The sequence below is a fragment of the Chlamydotis macqueenii genome, chromosome 1 (assembly GCF_036417535.1).
Source record: "Chlamydotis macqueenii isolate bChlMac1 chromosome 1, bChlMac1.mat, whole genome shotgun sequence".
Lineage (NCBI taxonomy): Eukaryota > Metazoa > Chordata > Aves > Otidiformes > Otididae > Chlamydotis > Chlamydotis macqueenii.
The window spans coordinates 893769-917055 of record NC_141556.1 but is presented as its reverse complement, the minus strand read 5'-3'; the positions used below and the strand labels follow the sequence as shown (position 1 = coordinate 917055).

At 60.0% G+C, this 23287-nt stretch overlaps 2 protein-coding genes across 8 annotated transcripts in view; one reads left to right on the top strand and one right to left on the bottom strand.

Moving 5' to 3' along the window:
• The window catches only part of PPP6R2 (protein phosphatase 6 regulatory subunit 2), a 96947-nt gene extending 93071 nt beyond the window's left edge, over positions 1–3876 (top strand). For all 4 annotated transcript variants that reach the window (XM_086743817.1, XM_086743807.1, XM_086743824.1 and 1 more), the window contains 2 exons: positions 1648–1803; positions 3323–3876. In XM_086743817.1, the coding sequence (XP_086599943.1) occupies positions 1648–1803; positions 3323–3374 (208 nt within the window). In that variant the 3' untranslated portion in view covers positions 3375–3876. The remainder of the gene's footprint in view (positions 1–1647; positions 1804–3322) is intronic.
• A 15800-nt stretch (positions 3877–19676) lies between these two features.
• Positions 19677–23287, bottom strand: part of SBF1 (SET binding factor 1) — a 65764-nt gene continuing 62153 nt past the window's right edge. For all 4 annotated transcript variants that reach the window (XM_086743767.1, XM_086743777.1, XM_086743786.1 and 1 more), the window contains 10 exons: positions 22899–23000; positions 22631–22816; positions 22389–22515; positions 22161–22291; positions 21338–21571; positions 21042–21152; positions 20714–20925; positions 20471–20558; positions 20257–20388; positions 19677–20099 (listed from right to left, as the gene is read on the bottom strand). In XM_086743767.1, the coding sequence (XP_086599893.1) occupies positions 20001–20099; positions 20257–20388; positions 20471–20558; positions 20714–20925; positions 21042–21152; positions 21338–21571; positions 22161–22291; positions 22389–22515; positions 22631–22816; positions 22899–23000 (1422 nt within the window). In that variant the 3' untranslated portion in view covers positions 19677–20000. The remainder of the gene's footprint in view (positions 20100–20256; positions 20389–20470; positions 20559–20713; positions 20926–21041; positions 21153–21337; positions 21572–22160; positions 22292–22388; positions 22516–22630; positions 22817–22898; positions 23001–23287) is intronic.

Below are 23287 nucleotides of genomic sequence, written 5' to 3'. Positions count from 1 at the left end.
CCAGAGCAGCGCTAACGCCAAATATTTATAGGTGCCGAGCTTGTTCTAGGCTAGACTTAGATATTGTTGTTACCCTCCTGCGTGGCCCAGGCGTTCTGCATTCCGCACGAACTCCTTGGCTTGTTTTCCCCGTCGGCTTGGCCTGCCGGCGGCCTTCTGCGGGGGCTCGCGTGTCCAGCTTTGTTTTTCCCTGAGCCTGTCGAAGAGAGAGACATTTCCGTGCCCGCTTCGTGGCCAGATAACCTCGGGACTTCATAACATCGGAATCCTCGTGTCATGGAAATTTCAGTGGTTGAGTTTCAGAAGTTTATCTTTGAGCAGTTTAAGTCCCCGGAGCTCCAGTTTCTCGTGTGGGAAGTCATTTTCTAATGGCGTTTCTGGCAGCCCCCTTCGGTTCTGTGCTGCCTCGTCTCTCCCCTGCAGTTTCTCTGCGGTATATTTTTGTACTTGCGGTATTTCTTTTTCAGAGCATCTTAGCCCCTTAGGAAGAGAAATGTTTTGATCTCGTTCCTCATTTTTAATGTATTTTTCTCAAGAGCGCACAGAGAAGTAGCTGCAGAAATAGAACCTTGATCTCCAAATCTCGGTCACATGTCTTAATTACCGGGCTGTGATTATGTGTGTGCATTACGAACTCCCCCGGCAGCTGGTGACGGGATTCCGGCTCGGTCCTCTGCTGAGCTTTCCTCCCATTTTTGTAGGCTTGTTCTCTGAAAGGAGGAGAAGAAATCATCCTGGAAACTGGGGCCGAGTTAGAACTGTGAGGAAGATCGTTGACGTGGCAAGCTTGTCCTCTGCCTCAGAAGGCAAAAAATAGAGGTGTTCACAGAAATCACCTCTCTGGTTAGAAACATGGGTCTTGCCAACATAAACGCGGGCTGTCTGGAGGCTTTGCGCTAGCAGGTTTTTCCTTTTTCAGGATGTGAGCTTGTGTTCTGTTGTAGGGAGACGTCACTGGCAATGTTACCGCTCAGGCGTGGGATCTGTCGTCTGAGGTGTTGCTGAAGCGAGTTGATGTAAAAGTGCTTGGCTTTTGATGACCACGCGTGAGCCTGCAGTCAGCTTTTTTTCTCCCTCAGGGTGTTAGGTTCTGGACTGAAATCTAAGTCTTTCTAGGTGCACACAGAAATGCTAGGTGCCAGTTGGGGAAAATCTGTAGAGTAGAGCGGCGTAGGTGCCGGTGTTGGGTCAGAAACAGCTTTACCACACGCGGCAGTTACGGAGCAGCGGGCTTGGAAACCTGCTTGGCGGTGGCCGGTAACGGGGGGCAGCTCCGGGAGAGGGACCCTCCCAACTTGCAAAGGTTTGGCCGGAGGTACTTCAGCTTTGCGGCCTGGTGGTAGAACGCCCGGTTTGCAGGCGGTGGGGGTGCACGGGGAGCTCTGAGGCCGGATGCTGCTCCGGGAGATGAGACCCTTTCTGGAGGAGCTGCCGTTCTGCTGCGATTTGGTGTCTTGTTGATTTTGAGGAGACATAGCCTCCAGGATGCGTACGCTGCTTTTGAATTCCAGTTTATTCTCAGTTCTTCTTTCTTTATGGGAGTTTCGTGGCCTGTGCTAGGAGAGGAGGAGCAACAATTTTTTCTCCGTTGGAATTTAAGCCCCGTTAATGGACATTTTAACGTGAACGTGAATTCTCCCCACACAGCGATGCAGACTGCATGGTTATTGATAAGCTGACCATCGCTGACATCGGAACGACAAAAGCACCCAGACCCCTGAACAACGTGGCCCCGCACCCGGAGGAGCACCAGAACACCACCGCCGTCGTCACAGCCGTCACGGAAACGGCCACAAAAGACAGGTGAGGTGGTCAGAACTCTCCTTTGCTGGCCTGTGGCGGGGAATCGGCTTCACCGTGCCGCTGAACGCGGTCCTACCCCCGGCGTGCGGTCGGCGTTACACAAGCGGTACCTCTGGAGCGTCCTGGGGCGCACAGACCGCAGCTAGCGCCGAGCTGCCGCTGCAGTGCACTGCGCGTATCTCCCAGTGTCACAGGAGGGCTGTCAAATCATCTGTTGTATTAAAAGAGGGGACTTAATTTCTTACTCCTGCCTAACAAATACCGGGATGGTGTGGGTCTGTGTGTTCAGGTGAACATGCAGACCTTTACAGTTAAAACGTTATGAGGAGATGTGGGAATGTGTTCTGATAGCTGAATCTGGAAGTAATCTCAAGGAGAAATGGTATTAATAATTTTTTGTAAATGTGATGGTTAATCCCAGAAGGGTTTGGGTGGGAAGGGACCTTTAAAGCCCATCCAGTGCAACCCCCCTGCAAGGAGCAGGGACATCTCCAGCCAGATCAGGTTGCTGAGACATCTTTAGATCTTTTTAAGTATGGACACCAATCCTGCTGCGTATCTGGTGCTGTCACCTCCACAGCTTTGCTCTGGCTGCTGGTTTTGGCCGGAGAGCTGCGTGTCAGTAATGAGGTGCTCCCGCGCTTCCTGCGCTACGACAGCCTCTCCTGGGGGGCTCGGTCCTGGAGCAAGCTTGCTGTTAGATTGAATCTCAGGCGAGCGCTTTGAGCTTCATGCAACCGATCCACCCGGCTCCACTCTGTTAAAGTCTGTCCACCGGTTACAACCAGCCTCACACAAATCGTAGCACTAGCGTAGCTCGTACTGGGGAGGAAGCTGAGCCTCCCGTCGGGTCGTTGTTCTCACCGCCGTGCCCCAGGTACCGTCAGGGCCTTGAGCGCGCCGGCGGGCAGGGGGAGCTGAGCCGAAACCGGAGGGTAACAGCAAAGTGGGGGGCAGAAACCCTGCAGGCAAGGTGCCCGGTCCCACGGGACCCCATCCAGCCATCGCCGTTCACGTCCTCGTCCTGGGGCGAGGCAGGACCTGGGACAAGCTGTGGAGTCAAGTCAGCAGGTCTGCGGCAGGAAGGTGCAAAGCCGTGCGCACGACGTAGCTCCGGCAAAGCCCTAAATCCAGCTCCCAGGCTGGCGGTGGAGGGTGTCTGGGAGGGGAGGCCCAGACGGAGCCGGTCAGGCCAGAGCCCTCTGGTGGTCTCCGGACCCTGACGGCCATGTTCTAAACTTCAGGTTCAGTAAATTAATTAATGTTGTGGTATCAGTGATCAAACCTGACTTCTCAGTTTCTGTTTTGATTTTTAAATGTCGTATTTTGTCAAGAACGTGGAGGAGGTTCTCACTGGGAAAGTGATAATGTTTTAGCAGGCAGAAGAAACAAAAGCAGAGGAAGGATGGTTCAGATGCTGCTGAAGAGGAAGGTTTCCAGCCGGGATGGAAGTAAGCTTCAGGAGGAGTGTGTTCCAGTAGTTCTGTTTCTCTAACGCTGCTCTTTGGTTTCTCCGTAGGAAGGAAGAGGTCTTGCCCTGTGCTGAAGCCACGTTAAATGGCCCTGCTTGATGAACAGATGCAATGGGACGTGTGTGACCCAGGCCAGGCTGCTACCTGGTGATGCAATTTGTCAATTTTTTTTTTTCATTTTAATTTTATTTTTTAATAAATGCTGCATTGATGAGAGAGCTGGCATTCAGGACCAGACATGCAGTTTCAACACCAACAATCTGTTCTGAAAGACACTTGCATTGTCTAAATGTAGCATTGATCAGTTAGTCATCACAGGAATGATGGGGTTCTTCCCGAGCAAGCCTTCTGCCTAATTTCAGTTCCTTGTCCCCTTCCCTCTCTCCCTTGTTTTTGTTTTGTATTTGGGGTTCAGTCCTATTTTCTTAGTGTTATTGCACACAGTATTCAGCTTCTCTTCAGAAAGGTAGCAGGTCTAACGCTGGGGCTCGGACAGCGCACAGGAGTCCCGCAGTCGTGTGACCAAAGTTCCTGATGGAGCTGTCTTTGGGCAGCATTTGCACCGCTTTTGTATAGCAATAAAGCCTTATCAGAAACATTTCATAGGAGGAAAAGATGCAAACACTTTACATGGGATGGAGCAGGGAGGGATTTTATTTTACATTTTTGTGGGTGGGAGGGAAGTCACTGACGTTGTCCCACGCCAGAGGCCAAGTAGCTGACTCGCTGTAACGCCGAGCTGTCTTGAGAAACGGGAAGTCTCTGCATTCCAGTGAGTCGCTCGTGCTGTCTCCTCCGGAGACGCGAGGGTTCACTGCAGGGCCTTGGGTCGCTTAGCAATTGGTCTCTCCTGTCCGAGCCATCCGAACTCCGCTTCCCGGACGTCGTCCTCCGTTGGCTGGAGAGTACGCAGAGAAGGTAGCGTGGTGTGTGCCGGCCGCGGGGATAACGGCCCACTGGACTGCTGCCGCGCAGAGCCAGAGCAGACGTGGCACAAACAGGCTGTCCAGTGTTTGCTGGCTTTTTGGAGACTAATGTATTTTCAAATTATTATAGAAGCCCTTTTCTGTTTGTTTTGTTCTGTTTGTAAAGTTTTTAATGGATGCAGGAACAGCAACACTTTTGCACTTTGTACCTAGTGACAACATTGGAGAGCGGAGTGGCCCCAGCACAGGACTCCTGCCGTCGCTCCCCCGGCAGTCGGTCACGGAGAAATCTGGGCGGGGGGACACGTGCCGCTGCCTTGGGGTAGTGGAGTAAAGCAGTACGGAGAAACGGGCTGCGCTTCAGGCTGCCCGGGAGCGAGGTGGGTTGCAGGCACGTACTTGGCTCTGGAACGCAGGATCTTCCGCGTAGGCTGCAGGAGCCGCTCCTGTAAGGACCGTACCCGTCTCGGACGCGGTCTGCCCCGGGCCGTGGCCTCTGCTTTGAGTGCGTCCAGGCTGGACTCGTGCACGTAGATCGTACGGGTGGAGGTGCTGGGCCGAGCAGAAGCAGGCTCGGGCTGGTGGCAGCGGATGGCCGCAGCCAGCGCCCCGGTGCTCGTCCTCTGCCCCGCAGCGCCGATCCAGAGCTGGGCCTGCGTCGGTGTGTGAGCCGTGCTGAAACCCACCTGCCAAACGCTGAACGCCGCTTCCTTCGTTAGTCTGAGACCTAAGCTGGAAAATCGTTCACTTGGGAATAAAAGCACGACGCTGGACACGGGCAGCCAAACAGCTTGCTTTCAGCTGCATTCTCACTTGTGCGCAGCGAGGGACTTCCCCTGGGAGTGTGAAGCAGTACCTCACACAGGTCTGTTGTGAGCAGAGGCATCCTAGCTAGACTTCACTCTTCTCAAAAAGGACTTTATTATCTGTGACGCGTGTGTACTGCGTACGAAATATTCTTAGCTGTGTGGAGAGGTGGTGTGGTGGGGAGTGAGATGAAGACGACGTTTTCCCTGTTGGAGTCAGTCTGTTCTGCTGGATCGGTATCCGACGGTGACGTACGCGCAGCGCGAGGTGTGTGCCCGGAGTTAACGTGTTTTCGTTCTCGCTCCGAGGGAGCATTGAGGATTTGCTTGGCTGGAATGCCCGCTGCGGAGGCTGCAGGGCGGAAAGCGGGATGGGGTTACTGTGTCGCTGGCGTTGTGGCCGCTTGTGTGCTGCTGACATGGCTGGGATTCTCTCAACTGCAGTTCTGGTGAGCAGTGCTTTCATGGCACAGCACTGTTGTTCTGGAAGTCTTCTCACTCGCTCCTTGTAATTTAAAATACGTAATTCAAAGTTACATTGCGCTGGGAGGAAAAAATCTCACTTTCTGCTTTGGTTACCCTGCTTGCTGTTTGGAGATCGGTCCCGCTGCCAGCCGGGATTGTCAGATTAGTGGCTTTGAGTTCCTAATTGGAGACGCATTAAAGTCTTAACTTTCAGAGGGTTGGTGCTAGAGGTTTTCTGAAAATCAGGTTCTCTTTGGGCATTCTTTAAACACCCAAAACCCGTCCTATGAAAACTGAAAAACCCTTTGTCTAACACAGCGTCGGCGCGGGTTGTTCAGGAGCTGGCTGAAGACTGTGCTTGGGCTCCAGTCCCGTGAAATGCCAGGTGATGGCAACGGCTCTCTTCCAGTCTGTTCTCTCTCACGGTTCTTGACCGCGGGGCTTGCGCGTTGCACCGTGCTACAATTGCGACCGAGTGCTTGTAGGACTGGGAGACGAAGGGGTGCTGTCCCTAGCAAGCTGACCATCCTTCTGGCTTGGTGCGCTTTCAGCCGCCTTGCTAAACAGAGAAGTGGTCTTTGCGTTAGGTCACGTCCTAGGCAGGGGACAGCTGGCCTGGAGCCGCGCTGGCCGGCGTTGCAGGAATACTGGGAAGCTGGGCCCGCCTGATGGGCTCCTGAGGCCTTGGTCTGGGAGCAGCGGCCTTCACCTGAACGTGGTCCGGAGCGCTGGCAGCAGTAACGTCCTGGAACGTTTTGGAGAGACGCAAGGACGTGTGTGTCTGCGCCTTTCGCTGCAGGTTCTGATCTTGTCATTCGTTAGCTTTTGGCTTTGAGTCTGTAAATGGAAACGAAAGCTTTAACAATGCATTTAAACATACCCAGTAAGCAGATGTAGAACCACAGCTCAGTCACTGCGGGGCGCGTTATCTGAGTTTATTAATTTGATTACTGATGTCCGGCTACTTCTGTGATAAGATGTTTTACCGGGAGTTAAACAGATCTGTGGAAACGCACAAGCTCTCCTGCTTTTGTGACAGTGAGTGATTCCTCCACACGTGGGGTTGAAGCTCTGGACTGTACCTCATCGCGCCCGCGCCAGCCAGCAAGCCGATCGAGAAGAGGTTCCTCGTCCCTTGTGTGCCAGAATTTTACAGTTCAGAACAGATCCAGAGTCAGATGGTGGTTTCATTGCCTGGCTCAATTGATTTAATAGGTGAACCGTGCATAAATTTATTTCTCATTGTGGGTTTGAGCTTCCCGTCTGTCGAGTCACAGTGGATTATAGAGCTGGAGGGTCCCGCTGCCTCTACTCCGTGGCCATTGCTGCCCGAGCTTTCCTTCCTCCTCGCCGTCCCCGGCTGGCCCGAAGCCCCGCAGCTCTCTGTGCTGTCCGTTTTCGGGAGACCCGGGGGCGTAGCACGCGGTGACCTGCTCCAGCCCTTTCCGTGGGTCGGGCCGTGCCGGTGCGGTGCCGGCGCTCTGTCTCCGTGGTGGTTGGTCATGGTGACGTCTCGGGGCACGGTCTGACGGCCGGAGAGCTACGTTACCTTCTCGCCAAGTAAGGACCCTTCCCCAGGGCTGGAGCAGGATCTGGATGTATTGTCTGCTGGAAATGGATTTACGTAGCCCAGCCGTACCCTTTAAAAACCCCCGGCTTGCCTAGGTCGGAAAGCGATGAAGCCCGAAGAGAAGTTACGTTCAGCGCTGGCCTGTCTCGCTCACGTGCGGTGTTTTGGATGTCGGTATCGATCGGGTATCTGTAGTTTGAGGTTTGAGCGCGTGTATAGATGTATGTTTGCAATGTGTGTCGTTCCATGGACATTATACGCGCACAGGAGGGTGTTGTGAGGAACCTGGTGAAGCAGGCACTCGGGGCACAGCGAGCATGGCGCTGTGTCTCTGTACAGCTCTGCCACCAGCAGCAAGTCGCGCGCAAACACTCGCTGTGCAAGGCCAGAACCCGCGGGGCACACCTTACCGGGTGGAAGCGGTTCTGCTGGAACGTTCGGCCAACGCTCAGCAATTCTTGCACCGTAGCACGTTTGTCTCCGGCTGGGTGGGCTGCGGGGAAACTCCGCTCCGTTGGGTGATGCGGCCCTTGGGAGTCCTGCCGTCGTCGTGCCAGATGACGGCTTTCAGGCGTCCGAACTCCTGCATTCAGTGCCCCCCCCAGGCACTCCCCTCCTCAGACTGGGGAGACCTGGAGCTGGGTTCATGGGTTTGAATTTCCTTGCGTCCCAAAGAGGTGAGGGCCTCTCCAAGGTGGCATCTGCTGGCTTCCAATCAGTTTAGGTGAGATCCAGGAACATGATAGTTTATGTGGCAGTTTCACCAATCTTCTGACAAAATCCTCTCACACACAGTTATAATTTATTGCTTCTTTCGAGTCGTAACAGTTACGGCAGACCAAATCCCGGTTACTCACCTGGATAACACGTCCCCAGCAAAGCCCGAGACAAATTTCCTGGGTGTCCCAAGGCGTTGCTGCCCGCGTTGCTTTTAGCTATCTGCAGCTGGTGAGGAGAGTGGAAAACCAGTGGATGGGCAAATGAAACGAAAAACCCCACGGTGTTCCCCTCGGTATCTGTTCAGAACGCCTCGAGCATCCCGGTTTGCCAGCAGAGAGGTTTGGTTGTGGTGCGGTGCGCAGGGCGGCTGAGAGCCAGGGGACGTTCCTAAACAGCCTCGCAAAGGGGAAAACCGTTCAATGGCTTTGTTGTCTGCTGGCATCGCAGAAGCGTTCTTCCAGAAGTGAGCCGGCGAGCTGTAAATCCTGTAAGTCAGCGGCACAGCGTAGAGCCAGTCGTGCTGCCGGTCACTGAAGGCTGGCGCCCGCTCTGTGCTCCGGGGTATTCCAGGCTCGGCTCGGCTCGATCCCTCCGGCCACGAAGCGCCTCGGTTCCCCCCTGCCCAGTCAGGGCTGTGCCTGAGAACGCAGCCGGGGCTCCAGAGCCGCGGGAGCTTTCGGGCTGTGACACCTCTTTGCACTGCTTTCCTGACACTCTTAACCGTCTTCTCTATTTTTGTCAGCGTTTGCTAGGGTTTTAATTTCAGACTTCGCCTTCCGTTGTGCTAAGTGCTGTCTCGTTGCAGCGACAGTCCCGGGACCGCTGGAAGAGCCGGGTTTTCTTCCGTTGTTTGGTTTGTCTGGTAGGGAAGCAGCTGCTCTACGGCAGAGCCCCCCGATTTCTGCCGACGTTCAGCACCGAAGCGGTTTGCCGCTCATGATGGGAGAGGTGCAACGGATTCTTGCAAGTTCTCTGGTACCGGCCGTGTGGTTTGATGTCGCTGGAGACTTCGTGGGAGGGGAGAGTCCTGCAGCCTGGCTGCCAGCTTAATTCTGCTTGACAAATAAGGTCGTTTAATATCTTTACAGTGTAATACTTAAGGGGTTTATGCCACCTAGCAGCTCATCTTGCGATTTTCAGTCACTTAGAGAACGGGTTTTTGTCTCCTCGTGCTCTTCCAAAGCAGCGGTCTCACCCTGAGTCGTTTGGAAATTACAAACCATTTATTTTGTGTTACGAGAGGCTTTGCTGTCATTAGAAAAAAAAAAGACAAAATGAAACCTGCTGTTTACAACGGCACGCTAATTGCCTTTGGTTTGTTTGCTGTTGGGCTGTTTTGGTTTTTTTTCTTTACCCGGCGTCACTTCTCTCTGCAGTCCTCTCCTGCCACGCGCTCGGTCTGAGGGCGGCTCCATCTCCGCTTGCGAGCTCTTTGGCCAAGTCTGGCTTTAAGATGAAACGTCTTTAGATGCTTCTCCCTGAAGTGAAATGCAATCTCTTCATCTCCTCCCGGTCGCCTGGTGTTCGGGGGGCGCTCCGTAGGGAATGCTCTGAAGGAGCTGCGCGGTTTAGGGGCGCGGCTGTCGGCCTGCGCTGCTGGAGTCTCTCACTGGTTTGGGCATCACGGGCCGTTAAAAACCAGAGGCTCCCTTGTTCTGAGAAGATCTCGCAGCTTCCTGTTGAGATTACGTGGGGATTTGGGCTTTACTTAAAAAAAAAAAAAAGTTTGTAGCATAGGGAAGAGCTGAAGGGAGTTGGAGAGCTGTGCCCGGTGTCTCCGTCTCCACGATGTCGTGTCTTTGGGGGGCTTTACCGTTAACTGGCTTAAACTGGGACACGTTGTGTTCGGTCCTGTACACAGAAATTCACCGTAGCCTTCTCGGTGACGCTGCGCACGTCCGAGCGGTGTTAGAAAAGCTGTTCTTTTCTTTGCGGAGTTTCTGCAGAATTCTTTTGGCTCCTGGCTCCCCGGCGCACGTTGCGCTGCTGCTGCTTTCTTTCCTCACTCGCGTGGTTCCTGAAGCCGGGTGTGAAGGGATTTTTGGGCTACTCCACCGCTGCGTGAGCAGGTGTGGCTGCGCGGAACGTGGTTAGCGCTGGCCTCGGAAGGGTTCGGTTTTATTTTCAAGAGCAGCGTGGGCAGGGAGCAGTGGAGGGAAGATCCCTACGTTGTTATTTTCAAAGCAATAAACCTGTTTTGAGCAAAAGAGAGTCCCAACCTCAAGAGCAACCCAAACCCACTTACAGGTGAATCTTGGACACGTAGTGTTAAATATCTCCTGGTCGGGCCGCAGCAGTGCGATCGCTGCGGCAGAGAGTGCCGTGTCTCGGGCCTGGGCACTGCAGGCTCGTAAGCACGTTGTTTCCGTCATTACTGCATTTTAAAATAACGGGAAAATGTTTGAAGTCATGATCTTGCCTTTTGCTTGACAACTTGCAAAAAAGAAACGGCTCTGGTCGGGGGAACTGCGTGCTTTCGGTTCCGTGACGGACAGTGCCTTAGCTTGTCTCCAGAACGGCGCGGCGTTCATTATCCTTACGGCCTTAGGGCGCAGAAACGGACACCTCGGAGGTTCTTCACGTGTTGGGCGAGGCTTTAAGATTCAGTCCAGTGGGAGTTTAAGGTTCTCTGGAAAATGGGTTTGGTGCAATTCCTGTTGATCTCGTAGTGGCTGCAGTTTCCAGCTTCCCAGGGAATCCGTTCCGCGTGGGGTGAGGAGGTGATGTGCGATAACGGTTTTCCTCGCGGTGGCTGCTGACGGAATGCCGGCTGCTGGGGCGGTCCTGGTGAAGCTGAGCAGGCGTTTTCTGTGTCCGTCCGCGCACGGGCTTCCTGGCGGGCTGAACGCAGAAAGTCAACGCTTCGGCTCCTGCATGTTCGCGTATCTCACCCGAAACGCACTGACCTCGCTGGGGCCGGGCGTTGTGGTGAGCAGCCTGACCTCCCTGTTCCTTCTGTACAGAAATTACCTGTCTCCTAGGGACCCTCAGCTGTCCCCTTTCGCAGCGCGAGTGTGAAGTGTCAGTGCGACGTGCCTGTATGTAAGATGGATTTTTGTATTTGATGCTGAGCAGGAGAGAAGATTCCCTTTTCTCTCCCTGGAGCTGGGGGGTTTGTAGAGGACGGATGCTTCCCCGCCTATTTTTTATTTTCTCAAGTTGTTTGGACAGATGTAAACTATTAAAAATCTTCTATCCTGTAGTTTTGATGCTCATAGCTAGTTTTTCAGAACTTTATAGGCGTTCTCAAAATGCTGGAGGGAATCTCCCGCTGTTGGTGGGTTTTGAGCAAGGAAAGCGTGCCGCCACAGACGCTGCAGAAGCTCGCTCGTTAACGGCCCTGGACTTGAAAGGTAATTAGCTAGAGGCGCCGCCGATGTTAATTGAAAACTTGTCGTGGTGTACAGCGTGGAATTATTTCTCACTCATCGGCGAGCCCGTGAAATCCTTTGCCAAAACGCTGAACGTCGCCTTGAGCCAGCCAGAGCTGCCGGCGGCGGGTGCTGGTGTTCCTCCGCCCCCGCGCAGGCGCGTGCCCCCACGCGAGCCCCGCGTCTCTGGCCTGCCGATCGCTGCGGGCTGGGCCGTACGGGCGGGCGCTGAAGAGCCACCCGTGGCACCGCGCTGGCGCCTTCGCTGGTCCTCTCGGCGTGGCGGTGGCTTTGCGCTGGAACTGTAACTCCTTTCCCGCTCGTCTCATCTTCAGGCGAAGGCTTGAGCACAAAACCGCGACTGACCTGCCAGGACAATCCGGGAAAAGGGGGTTTGTGCAGAAAGCCGCCTCTGTTCCTCTCGCCCAGCCAGCCCGCGCGCGTCCCGTGCACAGCGCTGCGTTCGCTCTGCCCGCGCGCTCCCGCGTCCCGCCGCCTCCCCGGGCGTGTCTGCTCCCGCCGGTCCGAGGGCGAACACGCGTGGCGCCTCGCGGGGCGGGACGGCCTGTCTGGGGTTTGTCGTTGTCTGAAGCAGGCCGGGGCGTGCCGGTGGCGTGACGCCGGGCGCTGACCTGGCCTTAACCTGCGTGGGTCACGCGTGGTTTGAAGTTCTGCGTTCTTACTCTTTGGCAATGAAACGGCGTAAAAAAAACCATTGGTTACCTCATGCTACAAAGCTCTGCAGATTTTGACTGTAACGTACGGATCACATGAAACACGCGTGTTACATGGAAAGAGTAGACACTTCTAAAAAGGAATAGAGATTTTAGTAATTAACACAGTAAGGCGTAATCGTTAATTGCGTGTTCAGTTCCTGTACGTGATTTGGAATAGAAACATCATCTCTGCAAGGAAATCTTCGCAGGCACTCTCAAAGCGCCCTGTTCTTTTTGCCTCCGGCTTTGAGCAAAGCTTGCTTGCTCTCCTCAAACAAATCCATCAAAGCGCGGGCTGCGAGGGATCAAAGCGCCGGGGTCTCCTGCGTTTCAGCAACGTCTCGGGATGTGCACAGATCCTGTTAATTTGTAATTCATCTCCGTTTATCGTGCCCCGTCCGTTTCTGCGATTTCCCTGTGAGCCTCTGAGCCCCCTCTCCCTCGGCCAGCGCGTCTGCGGAAACCTCACCGAGAACGGGCGGTGGTGCTCGCGCCGCTGCTCGCCGGCTCCCAGCTGGGGGGGAGCCCTGGGCTCGTTTTTGTTAAGCTTGAGTTTGTCTCATTGCTCGCGCTTCCACACGTTACCTGTTGTGGTACAGATCCGCAGGACCATCCTTCCTGGCCCACTTTCCGTGAACGGATCTGTCACGGGGGTCGGGGGCGGAATCGCCTCCTCGCGCGAGCGCGCGCGTCGTCCGTCCTGCGCCGAGCTGCGCTTGCAGCACCCGCGCTCGCTGCTCTGGCTGAAACCTCCCGCTCTGGGGTTTGGGGCCGGCGTCGCCCGCCGCACCGGGGCCGGGCGGGGTTTGTGCCCCGTCGGCAGCGCCGTCCCGTTCCCGCCCTGGGCCCACCCTCGCTCCGGCGGAGCGCTCGCCCTGCTGGCGTTCCGGCTGCCGCCCCGCGCCCGCGACGCGGTGAGCTGTCGCTGGGCGATGACCAGCAATAACGACTCCAGCCATAGAAACACCGGTGCCTTTCTTTTCGGTCGGAAGGAGTCATTTCTTCTCATTCTCTGGAACCAAGTCGTGTTTCATCTCCAGAGAGCCGGGAAACGGGAGAGAGAATGCGATGCGCAGGAGGATCCCACGCTGTAATCATCATCATCATCATCATCATCGTTTTCAGATACCCCACTGTTCTCCGAGTGCCTTACGTCCACCCGCATCCGACAAACGGCTTTTCTGCTCCTTGCGCTCCTCTTCCTCCTGCGCCTCCCGCACCTCCCATCCGCATCCCCGGTGTGCGCCGCCGAGCTCCCGCGTGCCGCTGCCTTTCCCTCGCGTCCGGCGAGGTTCGCGTCGCGGCAAACGGCGCCTTCCCTTCCCTCCGTGGCTTCCGCGCGGGGTCGGGCGTGCGACGCCAGGAGCGTCACTGAGAGCGCGCGTGCCCTGGCAGCGCCCGGGGAGCGGGTGGCGTCGCCTCGCCAGCGCGCGTGCCAGCGTTCCGCAGAAGAGAAGGAAGGGTGCGGCTCGGGAATCGCCCCCTCCGTGCAGAAGGGCCGTGGGTCGCCGTCGGGCACGGGGCTGCGCAAGGGAACGGGCTCCTTTTCCTGGCGGACGCTGGCGGTTGCGCCGCGGGGGCTGCTGCGGCAGAGCGTTAGCGGGGAGCGGTACGGGCAGATTCCATGGGCGTCCTGCGCTCCGTCCAGAATGTTTTATTGACATCCACCTAAAAGTGCACATTGTCCTCCCAGGTCAGAGCAGCTGTGCTGAAAAGCACCTCAGAAATTGATTATACGTGATTTTGTGTTTAAATATCACTGATATTTAATAGTAAATATTTTATTATTTAATGCGTAATTTAAATTAAAACCTCATTTGTCAAGGTGGGCCTGTAGATATTTTCCCCTTGTGAAATATAAATGTTCCTCATCTGAATTTTGGTTTTTTTAAGTGAAAAGCAGTTTTTCTGTCAAACAGCCACTGAGAGAGATTTGAAAAGCTGCTGACGAGCTTTTCCCGTCTGCAGTTCCTCCCACCTTCACAGCAGCGTCGCTGAAGGGAGCGGAGCCATGAAAACATTCTGCGCTGGGCTGCCCGGGACCTCGCTCCGGCCCCCGCGTCCGTCGCAAAGCCGGCTGCGTGGTGTCGGTGCTCGTTGTCCTTCGCCGGGACCCCGCAGCTCCGCGGCCTCGAGCGAGGGGAGACGCAGGTCTGGCTCGGCCGTAGGTCGGGCTCCTGGAGGCGCGCTGCAGGAGGAGGAGCTCTGAGCTGCGCGGTTCCTGGCGTCGCTGCTTTGCAGGTTGCTGACTGGGAGGCACCGGCAGGAGCTGTGCCCTGACGGGTGTCACCGCTGTGACACGGCTCGTCCTCGGGCCCTCGCCGGCCCCCGAGAGGCAGACTCGTAATCAGCGAGTCGTTAGGGTGCGGCGCGGGTTGGCAGTCAGGAAGCGGTGCGAGCCGCCCGTCTTCGTCCGGTGCTCTCCCAGTGCAGCTGGAGCTCCCAGTCGCAGCGTGTGCTGGTGGAGCCGAGCTGATGGATGGAGTCGTGACTGCGGGCCGCGGCCGCCTCTGCTGCGGGGTTGTAGCGGCGGGGGCTTTGCGCGGCTCGGGATCCCCCCGTAAGACCAGCGACAGCGGTGGAGCGGGGTTCCCCGGGCTGGGCCGAGCTCGCTGGCGGCGCTGGCTCCGCGGAGGCGCAGGGGGAAGGCAGCAGCGCGACGCTGGGACGTGGAGCCGCCCGGGGAGCTGCGGCCGGACAGACGGCCGGTCCGTGGTCCGCACGCAGCGCCCGCCCGCCCCGCCTGGCAGAGGCGTCGCAGCCTCGTCGGTGCCCTCTCCCCGCTGGTTCCTGCTTCGGGCCAGGCCGCGAGCAGCCCGGGCCCCGGGGCCTTGCCCCACGGGACGGAGGAGGACAGAAGAGACGACCTGGTTAAAGAGCCGCGGGGGTCTCGGGGGAGAAAACGACTTCTTCTGCCAGCTCGCTGCTGACTTAGAGCGGGCTGAGCGGCAGGAAGTGCTTGCTGCGCCCGGCACGTTTTTCGCGTGCGTTTATAAATCCTCCGGGAAGCATGCGCTCCTCTCTGCTCGCGGACGGTGTGCCCGTAAAGAGGAGTTGGTTTTCTCGGCGAGGCGGGCGCTGCCGGGACGAGGGGCGGGAGCGGAGCCGCGGCGGGTGCGGAGTTGGTGAGGGGCTGCTGGCCGCGGGGTGCGGGTGGCTCTTCAGTCCCGTCCTGCGCCCTCGCTCGTCGGATGCTCGTGTGCTGAGGGGCCGCTTACACAGCTGGACGCATTTCTAATTCGCCTTGCACCTGGTTTCTCACGGCTTTTGCGTTCACACGTAATTTCTTGGTTGCTAAGCCTGCGCCTTCTAAGGCGGCTGAAATCATTGGTACAAATGAAAAATCCAAGGTACTGGGCGCGCGCTGGGGCCGCGCTCCGCGGGGCTGAGGCGCGAGGACGAAGTGACTCGTTGTGGTTTTCCAGTTCAGGATGAAATACTGGTTTATACTGGTTGCCTGTTCTCTGAGTAGGAAAGGCTGTGTTTTCAGACTGAAACCCAAGAAGCGCTGAAGGGCGTTTTTCACGTAGGCGAGGCCCCGGGAAGGCAGGGCGCTGGTTTTTACCTTTTGTTCCTCCTCTGTTTCCGTCTCTGCCTCCTGCATCCAGCCCGGGATGACGGCGGGTGAAATTCAGCTGAGCAGCTTCCGCGGAGATGTAAAGTTTTCTAGAAACCTTTTTCTTGGTCTGATATTTCGTAAACCTTTCCTTGAACGCAGCCCGAGTACTGGCACTGGGTCAGGCTGGCAGCGCGTACGACAGTCGTCCCGCGTGTGCGTGTACACACGCCTGCGTGCACGTCTCTCCACGGAGCGGGCGATACGTGTTACCGCACACGGCGATGCCCGTGCTCCTGACGACGCTTTCACTGTAGGGTGCATCTGCTCAGACAAACAGAAACTTTCCTTCCCGGGCTCTGCTCTTCCTGACTGGACAGCACACCGGTGTAGCCGGCTGGTTTGCCCTCGGCATCGTTAAAGCGATCGGAATATTGGATTCTCTCTGCCCCGCCTTGGTCCACGCCACGCTGAGTTCGGGAGCCGCTTCGCCGGGGCTTTTCCGTAGCCTCCGCCGGTTCCTGTTCAGTTTGGCGTTGGGCTGCCGTTCGGACCCGAGGCGCTCGGAAACGCTTGGCTTTTTGACTGTTAGCACAAACCACTTCCCTAAGCCTGTCCCCCCCCGAACATCCACCGGCTGCCACCTAAAGGGCCCAAAATGCTTATCCCGCCTAAAAATAAACCAAACCAGTTCTTAAAAAATAATTACTTGACTCGAGGAAAGCTGGGAGCTGCAGGGTCACCCACGGGTCTGCGGGGCGCAGAGCTCCGGCCGGGCAGGGTGCGGCGGCGTCCGGGCGCCCGCGGCCGTGCCCCGCTCCTGGCCGCTGCCCTTCCCCGCAGCCGCGTGTTTCGGGAGGAGACCGTGGATTTGGCCACCGCCACGGGCCCTGTGTCGCGACCAGGGTGGAGCCGGAGCGCGGGAGGTGAGGCGACAGCTTCCTGGGCCCTGAGAGTGGGGTCCAAGGGTCCGGGCTGGGGGGGCGCGGGGAGGGGATGGGACGTTTGGGTGTTCCAGTGCTCGGTACCGAACGTGAGGCCGCGTTCTCAGCACGGCTTTGTGCCTGCTTCGCTCTGCGCCTCTAAAAATCCAGTCGTTCTCTTCTGGTGTCCTGAGAGCTGGATTCCCCCAAAAATCGGGGCTCCGGCTTCCCCCAGGAGCGGCTCGGGGCGGGCGGCCTGGCTCGCCAAGCTCTGCCTTTTGAAAAAACCCGACCCGCGAAGTGGCGCCTGACGGGCGAGACGCGCTCGGTATAGCAATAAGAAACACTCACCTGCGCAGCCGGGGCCACCGCAGCGGCCGTGCCGGCACCGGCTGCGGGAGCCGAGCGGGGTGGGGTGGGTGCGGAGGGACCCCGGGTCCGGCGCCGCGCCCGTGGCCACCCCGTCCCAGCTTCCCGTGGCCTCTCCTGGAGAGCGGGAAGGGCGGCGCGGGGTCCCGGCTGCGCTCATGGATTTCGTGCAATGAGGTAGGGGAGCCTTTTTCTCATGATGCCTACTGCCCTTAAATGTTGAATCCGGGTCTTTGTACGCGATGTCTGTGTATCTATGTGTATATATGAGGGAGAAATTTTAAATTACTGCCTTTTTGCCCTGTTTATTTTTCTGAGTAATTCCAGATGTACTTTAGTCTCTCTACTGTCAAAACTTTTATATTGTAAATCTGATGCTGGTGGCTTTTGGTTATTTTGGTTTTTGTTTTTGTAAAAAAGGAAAAAAAAAAGGAAAAAAAAAGAAAAGAGAAAAAGAAAAAAAAGTCTGCATCTCTCTATGTTGTCAGTTTTAGGCTGTAAATTCCAACTATCAATAAAAGCTCAAAATTCACGTGCCAGTGCTGGGTTCCTCCATCCTGCAGGACACGCTCAGCACCCGCCGCGCTGCATCCCCTGCTCCGCTCCTGCGAGCGGGGCGGCTTCGCTCTCCGCCTCCGCGCGGCCTCCCGGCGCAGGCAGGGGCGAGCGCAGGCCCGTGGAGCGCGGGCCGCCTGGGGATGGAGCTGCAGGGAGCGGCAGGTTTGGATTTCCTGCCCGCGCGCCCAGGAGGGGTGACGGACCCGCGGCGCGAGGAGCAGTGCGCGCCGCTCCCTCCTGCAGGCCCTGGCGACAGCCGAGGCGGGGTTGCTGGTTTTGGTCTGGGCCGAGGCCGCGCACGGCTGGTCCCTTCCCTTGACTCGTGTTAGCTGTGTTGGAAGAAAATCTCAGTCCTGGGGCTTCTGCTGCCAAAATCCTCACGTCTTCACCCTGGAGATCGCTGAGGGGGTGCAGTAAAGGGTGGGGCCGGGCTGGAGGCCTGCGCACCTCCGGCCCTCTTGGCGTCCTGTGAGCGTTGACGGCGTCTCAGGGCTTTGTGACGCTGAAATGCGGAGATTCTTCTGGTGCTCTGTAGATTTTCGAGGGGTCCATGTCTGGGTGGCTGCGGCCTGGAACAGGAAGCCACTGGTCCTGATTTACTGAAGCACGGCGGGTGGCGTTCACGGGACCCAGGCGCAGGTTTGGTACCGGGTGCCGCCTGTCCCGGTCCCTCAGGGCGCCCAGTGCTCCCCAGCACCGGCCAGAGCTGCCAGCCGGCACCGCTGGGTTTGGGTTTCTTCCCTGCTTTCCTTTAACCCCGGTTCCCATCGCCTGCTGCAGCGCGAGGCCGTTTTTGCGGTGTGCTCAGCAGCTCCAGGCCCACGCAGGGACGTGGGCACCCGGGCAAACCAGCCCAGCTGAGCTGGGCCCAGCAAACCCCCGTCCCTGGGACAAGGACAGAGGGGGACAAAAGCAGCGCAGGCCCAAGGGCCTCGTTTGCCACCGGTGCAGCCGGCTCGGGCTGGTCCCCGGAGCTGCGGCAGCCCCTCGCCGTGAGGCGCCGTCCCTGCGAAGCTGGGGACGGCCTCGTCCCCGCGGGACAGGCGCTGAGCCCAGGGCCTGCGGTTCCTGCAGCGCCGGGGCGGTGGCAGCGAGGCAAAAGCGCACGTGTCATATTAATTTTTTTATTAAAGTCAGTTAGTTTTCTCTTTATATAATAACCTTTTTCCTCTAGGCACAATACAATACAAGGACTCTGGATGCTGGACACAATGTACAGAACTGCAATAATCTACAACTGCTCGGGTGAGTTACAAAACCTCCGTGTTACGCCAGCGGCCGCCACAGCCATTATCGTACAGAGACAGAGGGGACGGGGTTAAGACTGTACAAAGGTCTCCGCGCGGAAATAAAACATTGTACTCCTTAAAAACGAGACGGGGCGAGGGGCTGGCCGAGCTCGCGGGGTGGCGGGGGGGTCGGGCCCAGCCGGCGCAGGGGCTCTGGGGGGCAGTGCCGGGGTCCCCAGCAGGGACCAAACCCTCCCGGGGCGGGGGACACGGGACGGGGGCGGGGGGGAGGCGCTGCAGGAGCCGTTTCTGTACCGAGATTTCCCCCTTTGCACGGGCGCCGTGGCAGCAAGAAGCAGGGAGGTGGCAGCGGGCGGGGGAACGCGCAGCCCCCAGGGCGGCCAGGGGCTCCTGCCCAGGACGGGGCCGGGGAGGGGAAGAGCCCTGAGGCGGTGGGGGAGGCGAGGGCAGCTGGGGGGTGACCCGTGCAAAGAGCCCGGGTGGCACCCGCCGCGCCCAGCCGCGCCCCGGCCCTGGAGCTGCTGCCGACGGGGACCCTCGGCCAAGCTGAGCAGGACCCCTCGTCCCGGGGCTGGGCTGGTCCTCGCCCCCACGCAAGGGGCCAGAGGGGAGCGCCCCGGTTGGGCACCTCCCGTGGGGAACATGTCCCGCGCCCCCGGGACAGCAACCCTGCCCGTGGAGGTAGAGCCCGTGCCCCGCCCCGCCCAGGGAGCCCCCTCGTCACAGCCCAAGCAGAGCGGCCACGTCCACGTCCCCTCCTGCGACACCGAGCACCCACTGCTGCACCCGCCGGCATTCCTGGGCAACCCTGGGACAGCTGCAGCCCACGGGCCGGGACGCTCTGCGCGCTGCTGCCGGGGCAGGACAGTCCCGGTCGCTGCGCCAACACCGGCCCCCAGAGCTGCGGCTCGACGGCAGCGAAGCCTGGGGTGCGCCCGGGCCGGCTGCTGCGCCACGGGGCAGGGGCACGGGGGCAGGAGGGCGCGGGGCAGGGTCCCCCCGTGGGTGCTGTGGCAGACGTGCAGGCGTGGGGCGGGCGAGGCAGGCAGCTCCCGCGTTCTCCAGCAGCACGGGGTGGGGGCGAGGCGTGGTTCACCCCCGCCAGCCGACGGCCGCCACCCCCGCTGCCGCAGCGAGCTGGAGCGGGGCCGGCGCAGGGGACACCGCAACCACAGGGCTCAGACGGGCCGGGGGGGGCAGAGCAGGACAGGCTCCCGCCAGCGCCCCCAGCCTGCTTCAACGCGAAGAATCCCCCGCTCCGCCGTCCTACCACAGCGTAACGCACCCATCCTGCCCCGCCACCCGGGGGTGCGTGGCCGCGGGCTCCCCAGCACCGCGCACCCGTGGCAGACGGGAAGGAGGGCAACCTCCTCCTCCTCCTCCTCGCCAGTCAGTCACAGCCGCGGCGCGCGCCCGGGCCTGGGCGCTGCCTCTGCTCCGCGCGCCGCGGCTCGGGAGCCTCTGTGCCTGGAATAGCGGCTCCTCCGAGCCAGGCTCACGCGTCCGACAAGCAGCTCTGGATGCGGTCGATCCACTGCTGGGCAAGCTGCACGTCCTGGGCGCAGAAATTGTAAACTCGTTTTGTCGTCTTCAGCTGCAGGGGAGGAGAGGGGAGGTGAGCGGGGCTGCGCGGCAGCGGCTGCGCCCGTGAGCCGGCAGCATCGCAACCCCGGCCCAGAGCAAGCGGCCGGGCTCCGCCGCGAGGCCGGGGCTGCCGCGCTCCTGCCCCTGCGGCGCGGGGCCAGACTCACATCGAAGAAGGCTTTCTCGTCCACCGTCTTGGGGGCCCCCATGGTGGGGGTTCCTGGGGTGATGGACTCCACCTCGGCCAAGTCAATGACCCCTTTGCACTCCGTGTCCATCCGGCTGTCGTAGTACCGCAGCTGCAGGGAGAGCGTCCGCGTCAGCGCCAAGGGCAGGGAGGGGGGGACGGACGGACCCCCGCGCTCGCCCCCATCCCGGTACCTGATGTTTGGTTTTATCCAGCACAAACCAGCGAGGCTTCCACGGCTTCATGAAGGCTCCTTTCTTGTACAGCGAGCCCTCGTAGGACCTGCGGGGGCCGGGCAGCGCGTGAGGGCCCAGAGGCGCGCGGGGCTGACGGGCAGCTCGCGCCGAGACACGGTCGGGGAGAACCCCCAGCCCCTCACCCCTCCCCGGTCAGGGAAGCCCCCCCAGCGCCGCCGGCAGCCCGAGCCCCCCGCCTGCCTGTTCTCGCTCTCCGACATCTGGAACTGGCTGTAGAGCGTGCTGGTGCTCCTGCGCGCGCCCTGCTTCCCGCTGGACGGGGTGGAGGTGCTGCTGGTGTCGCTGTCGAGGGTGAGGTTGAGCGTCGAGCCCACCCCGCTCTCCTGCAGGTAGACGCCCAGCGAGCGCCGGTGGTGGGAGAGGCCGGAGGACATCAGCAGGGAGCTGGGGGTCTGCAGAGGGCACAGCGTCAGGGGAGGACGGCCCCGCGCCCCTCGGCGCGCCCCGCGTGGGGGTTGAGCACTGCAGCCCTGGGCAAAGCCGCCCCCCCGATCAGCCCCCAACCTACCCGGCTGCCCTCCTGCCGCGCCTCGGTGCGCTGGGAAGCCTTCACCTTGTCCCACGTGTCCTTCCAGCGCTCCGGGATCTGCCCCAGCTCCATCTCCAGGTTCTGCAGCTCCTGCAGAGCGATTCAGGCATCAGCCCGGGGGGGACAAGGCCCCTGGGACCGCTCTCCCTGACCCAGCCCTGCCACAGCCCCGTCCCACTGCGTGCACGGGGCAGATCCCACCCCGGGACGCCACGGGGAGCCCAGGCCAGCGCCAAACCCAGAAGCAAGGCGTGGCCGGCGCCGGCCGCGCTCACCTCCAGCAGCTTGGAGATGGCGTCGGGCTCCACGCGGCTGCGGTTGTCGTAGCACGGCCAGATGATCCTGCGCTTGGTCTGCGGCGCACCGGCGTCCTGCCGATCCGCCTCCTCCACGTGCTCCGGCTGCCCCTGCGCCAGCTCCCAGTCGTAGGAGGGGCCCTCGGACAGCGTCTCCTCCGTGTAGTAGTCCCACACCTTCAGGTTGGAAATGTTGCTGTACGGCCTCAGCACCTGCGGAAGCAGCGGGGTTATGCGCGGAAGGGCAGCGGCGTCCAGGCAGGATGTGGCCCCGGCCACGCCGCAGGGACAGTCCGTCCCGATGGGAAATGAGTCCCTTCCCACGGGCAGGGAAAAGGCAGCGCCGGGCGGAGCGAGGCAGGGCCGCCCCCAGCTTTGGCCCAGCCGGCGCTCGGACCACGAGAGCTGCGAGCAGCGCGGCTGCGCCGGCACAGAGCAGCCCCCGCGCTGCCGACCGGCTGGGGCCACGCGCCTCCTCTCCCCGAGGAAGGGCCGGTCCCAGTTTGCGGTGACACGGTGCCACAACGAGACCCTGGCAGCTCCAGCCCGAGCTCTCCCCTCACAACCTCCCCGGCGGCCCCCCGACCCCGCAGGGACGCAGCTCCCCTTCCCCCCCGAGGCGGCAGGGACCCTCCCGGGTGCAGCCGCCAAGATGCTCAGGTGGGCAAACACCGACGAGGGGCTGCTCGCTGGGCTCCCTGCGGGTGAGGGGACCCCGGGGTGCCCCTGGAAAGCCCTGGCCGAGCCGCTGCGGCGCGCGGGGTCCCGGCCGTGCTGCCCGGGGCAGGAGCAGAGCTCTCACCTCCCCATCCTCGGGGGCGTACATGTAGTTGAAGAAGACGGGGGCTTTCTTGTTCAGCCGGTCGATGTAATCCCAGATGGACTTGTAGACCTGCTGGCTCTTCCGCTCGCCCTTCTCCTCGTAAAGGAGGCCTGCGGGGAAGAGCACGGGGCAGGGTGTGAGGCAGGGCAGCGGGCCCCCATCCGCTGCGGGTCGCCATCCGCGGCGGGCCCCGCGCGCCGCGCTCACCCAGCTCGATGCGCTCGTAGTCGGAGTCCAGCAGGAAGGTGCGGAAGCGGTTGGAGATGTAGTGGTAGCTGAGGAACTTCAGGTAGTACTGGCTGAACTCGAACTCCATGGGGAACTGCAGGTGGATCTGCGGGAGCAGCACGCTGAGACCCCCAGCACCCGCGCGCTGCCGGCGGCTCTGGGCCGTTCCCCGCGGCACAAGGAGAGGCCGGGCGGCGCGGAGCCGGCAGCTGGGCGCTCACCTGATGGACGCAGTCCAGGAACTGCAGGAAGATGGGGGCAAAGCCGCTGCTCTGGCTGGTGAGGGTCTGGGCCCCGCGGTGGCTGAAGCGGTGCCCGAAGGACAGCCACTCCTTCTCCACGAGCAGGCGGAAGCCCTCCAGCGTCCGGTAGTAGGGGTCCGACAGCAGCTGCACCAGGGAGACCACCTGCAGGGACAGGGCGGCTCGAGGCGCTCGCGGGGACGTGGCCACGGGCGGCCGTCGCGTGCGGCAGCCACAGGGCTCCTACCTGCGTGGTGATGTCCCAGCCGTCCTCCAGACTGACCAGCACAGAGGAGCCGGTGTCCAGCAGCTCCACCACCAGCACCGAAATCTGCAGGATCTTGTGGATCTGCCAAGGGAGGAATGTTTTACGCTGAGGGTGGTGGAGCACTGGCCCAGGGCGCCCAGAGAGGTGGTGGATGCCCCATCCCTGGAAACATCCCAGGCCAGGCTGGCCGGGGCTCTGAGCAACCTGATCCGGTTGGAGATGGCCCTGCTCCTGGCAGGGGGTTGGGCTGGGTGGGCTCTAACGCTCCCTTCCCACCCAAACCCCTCTGTGATGATTCAGTGATGACGATGATGATGATGAAGAGTTACTCAGGTGCTGGAAGGGCCCTGCTCTGGTTCCCCAGCCGG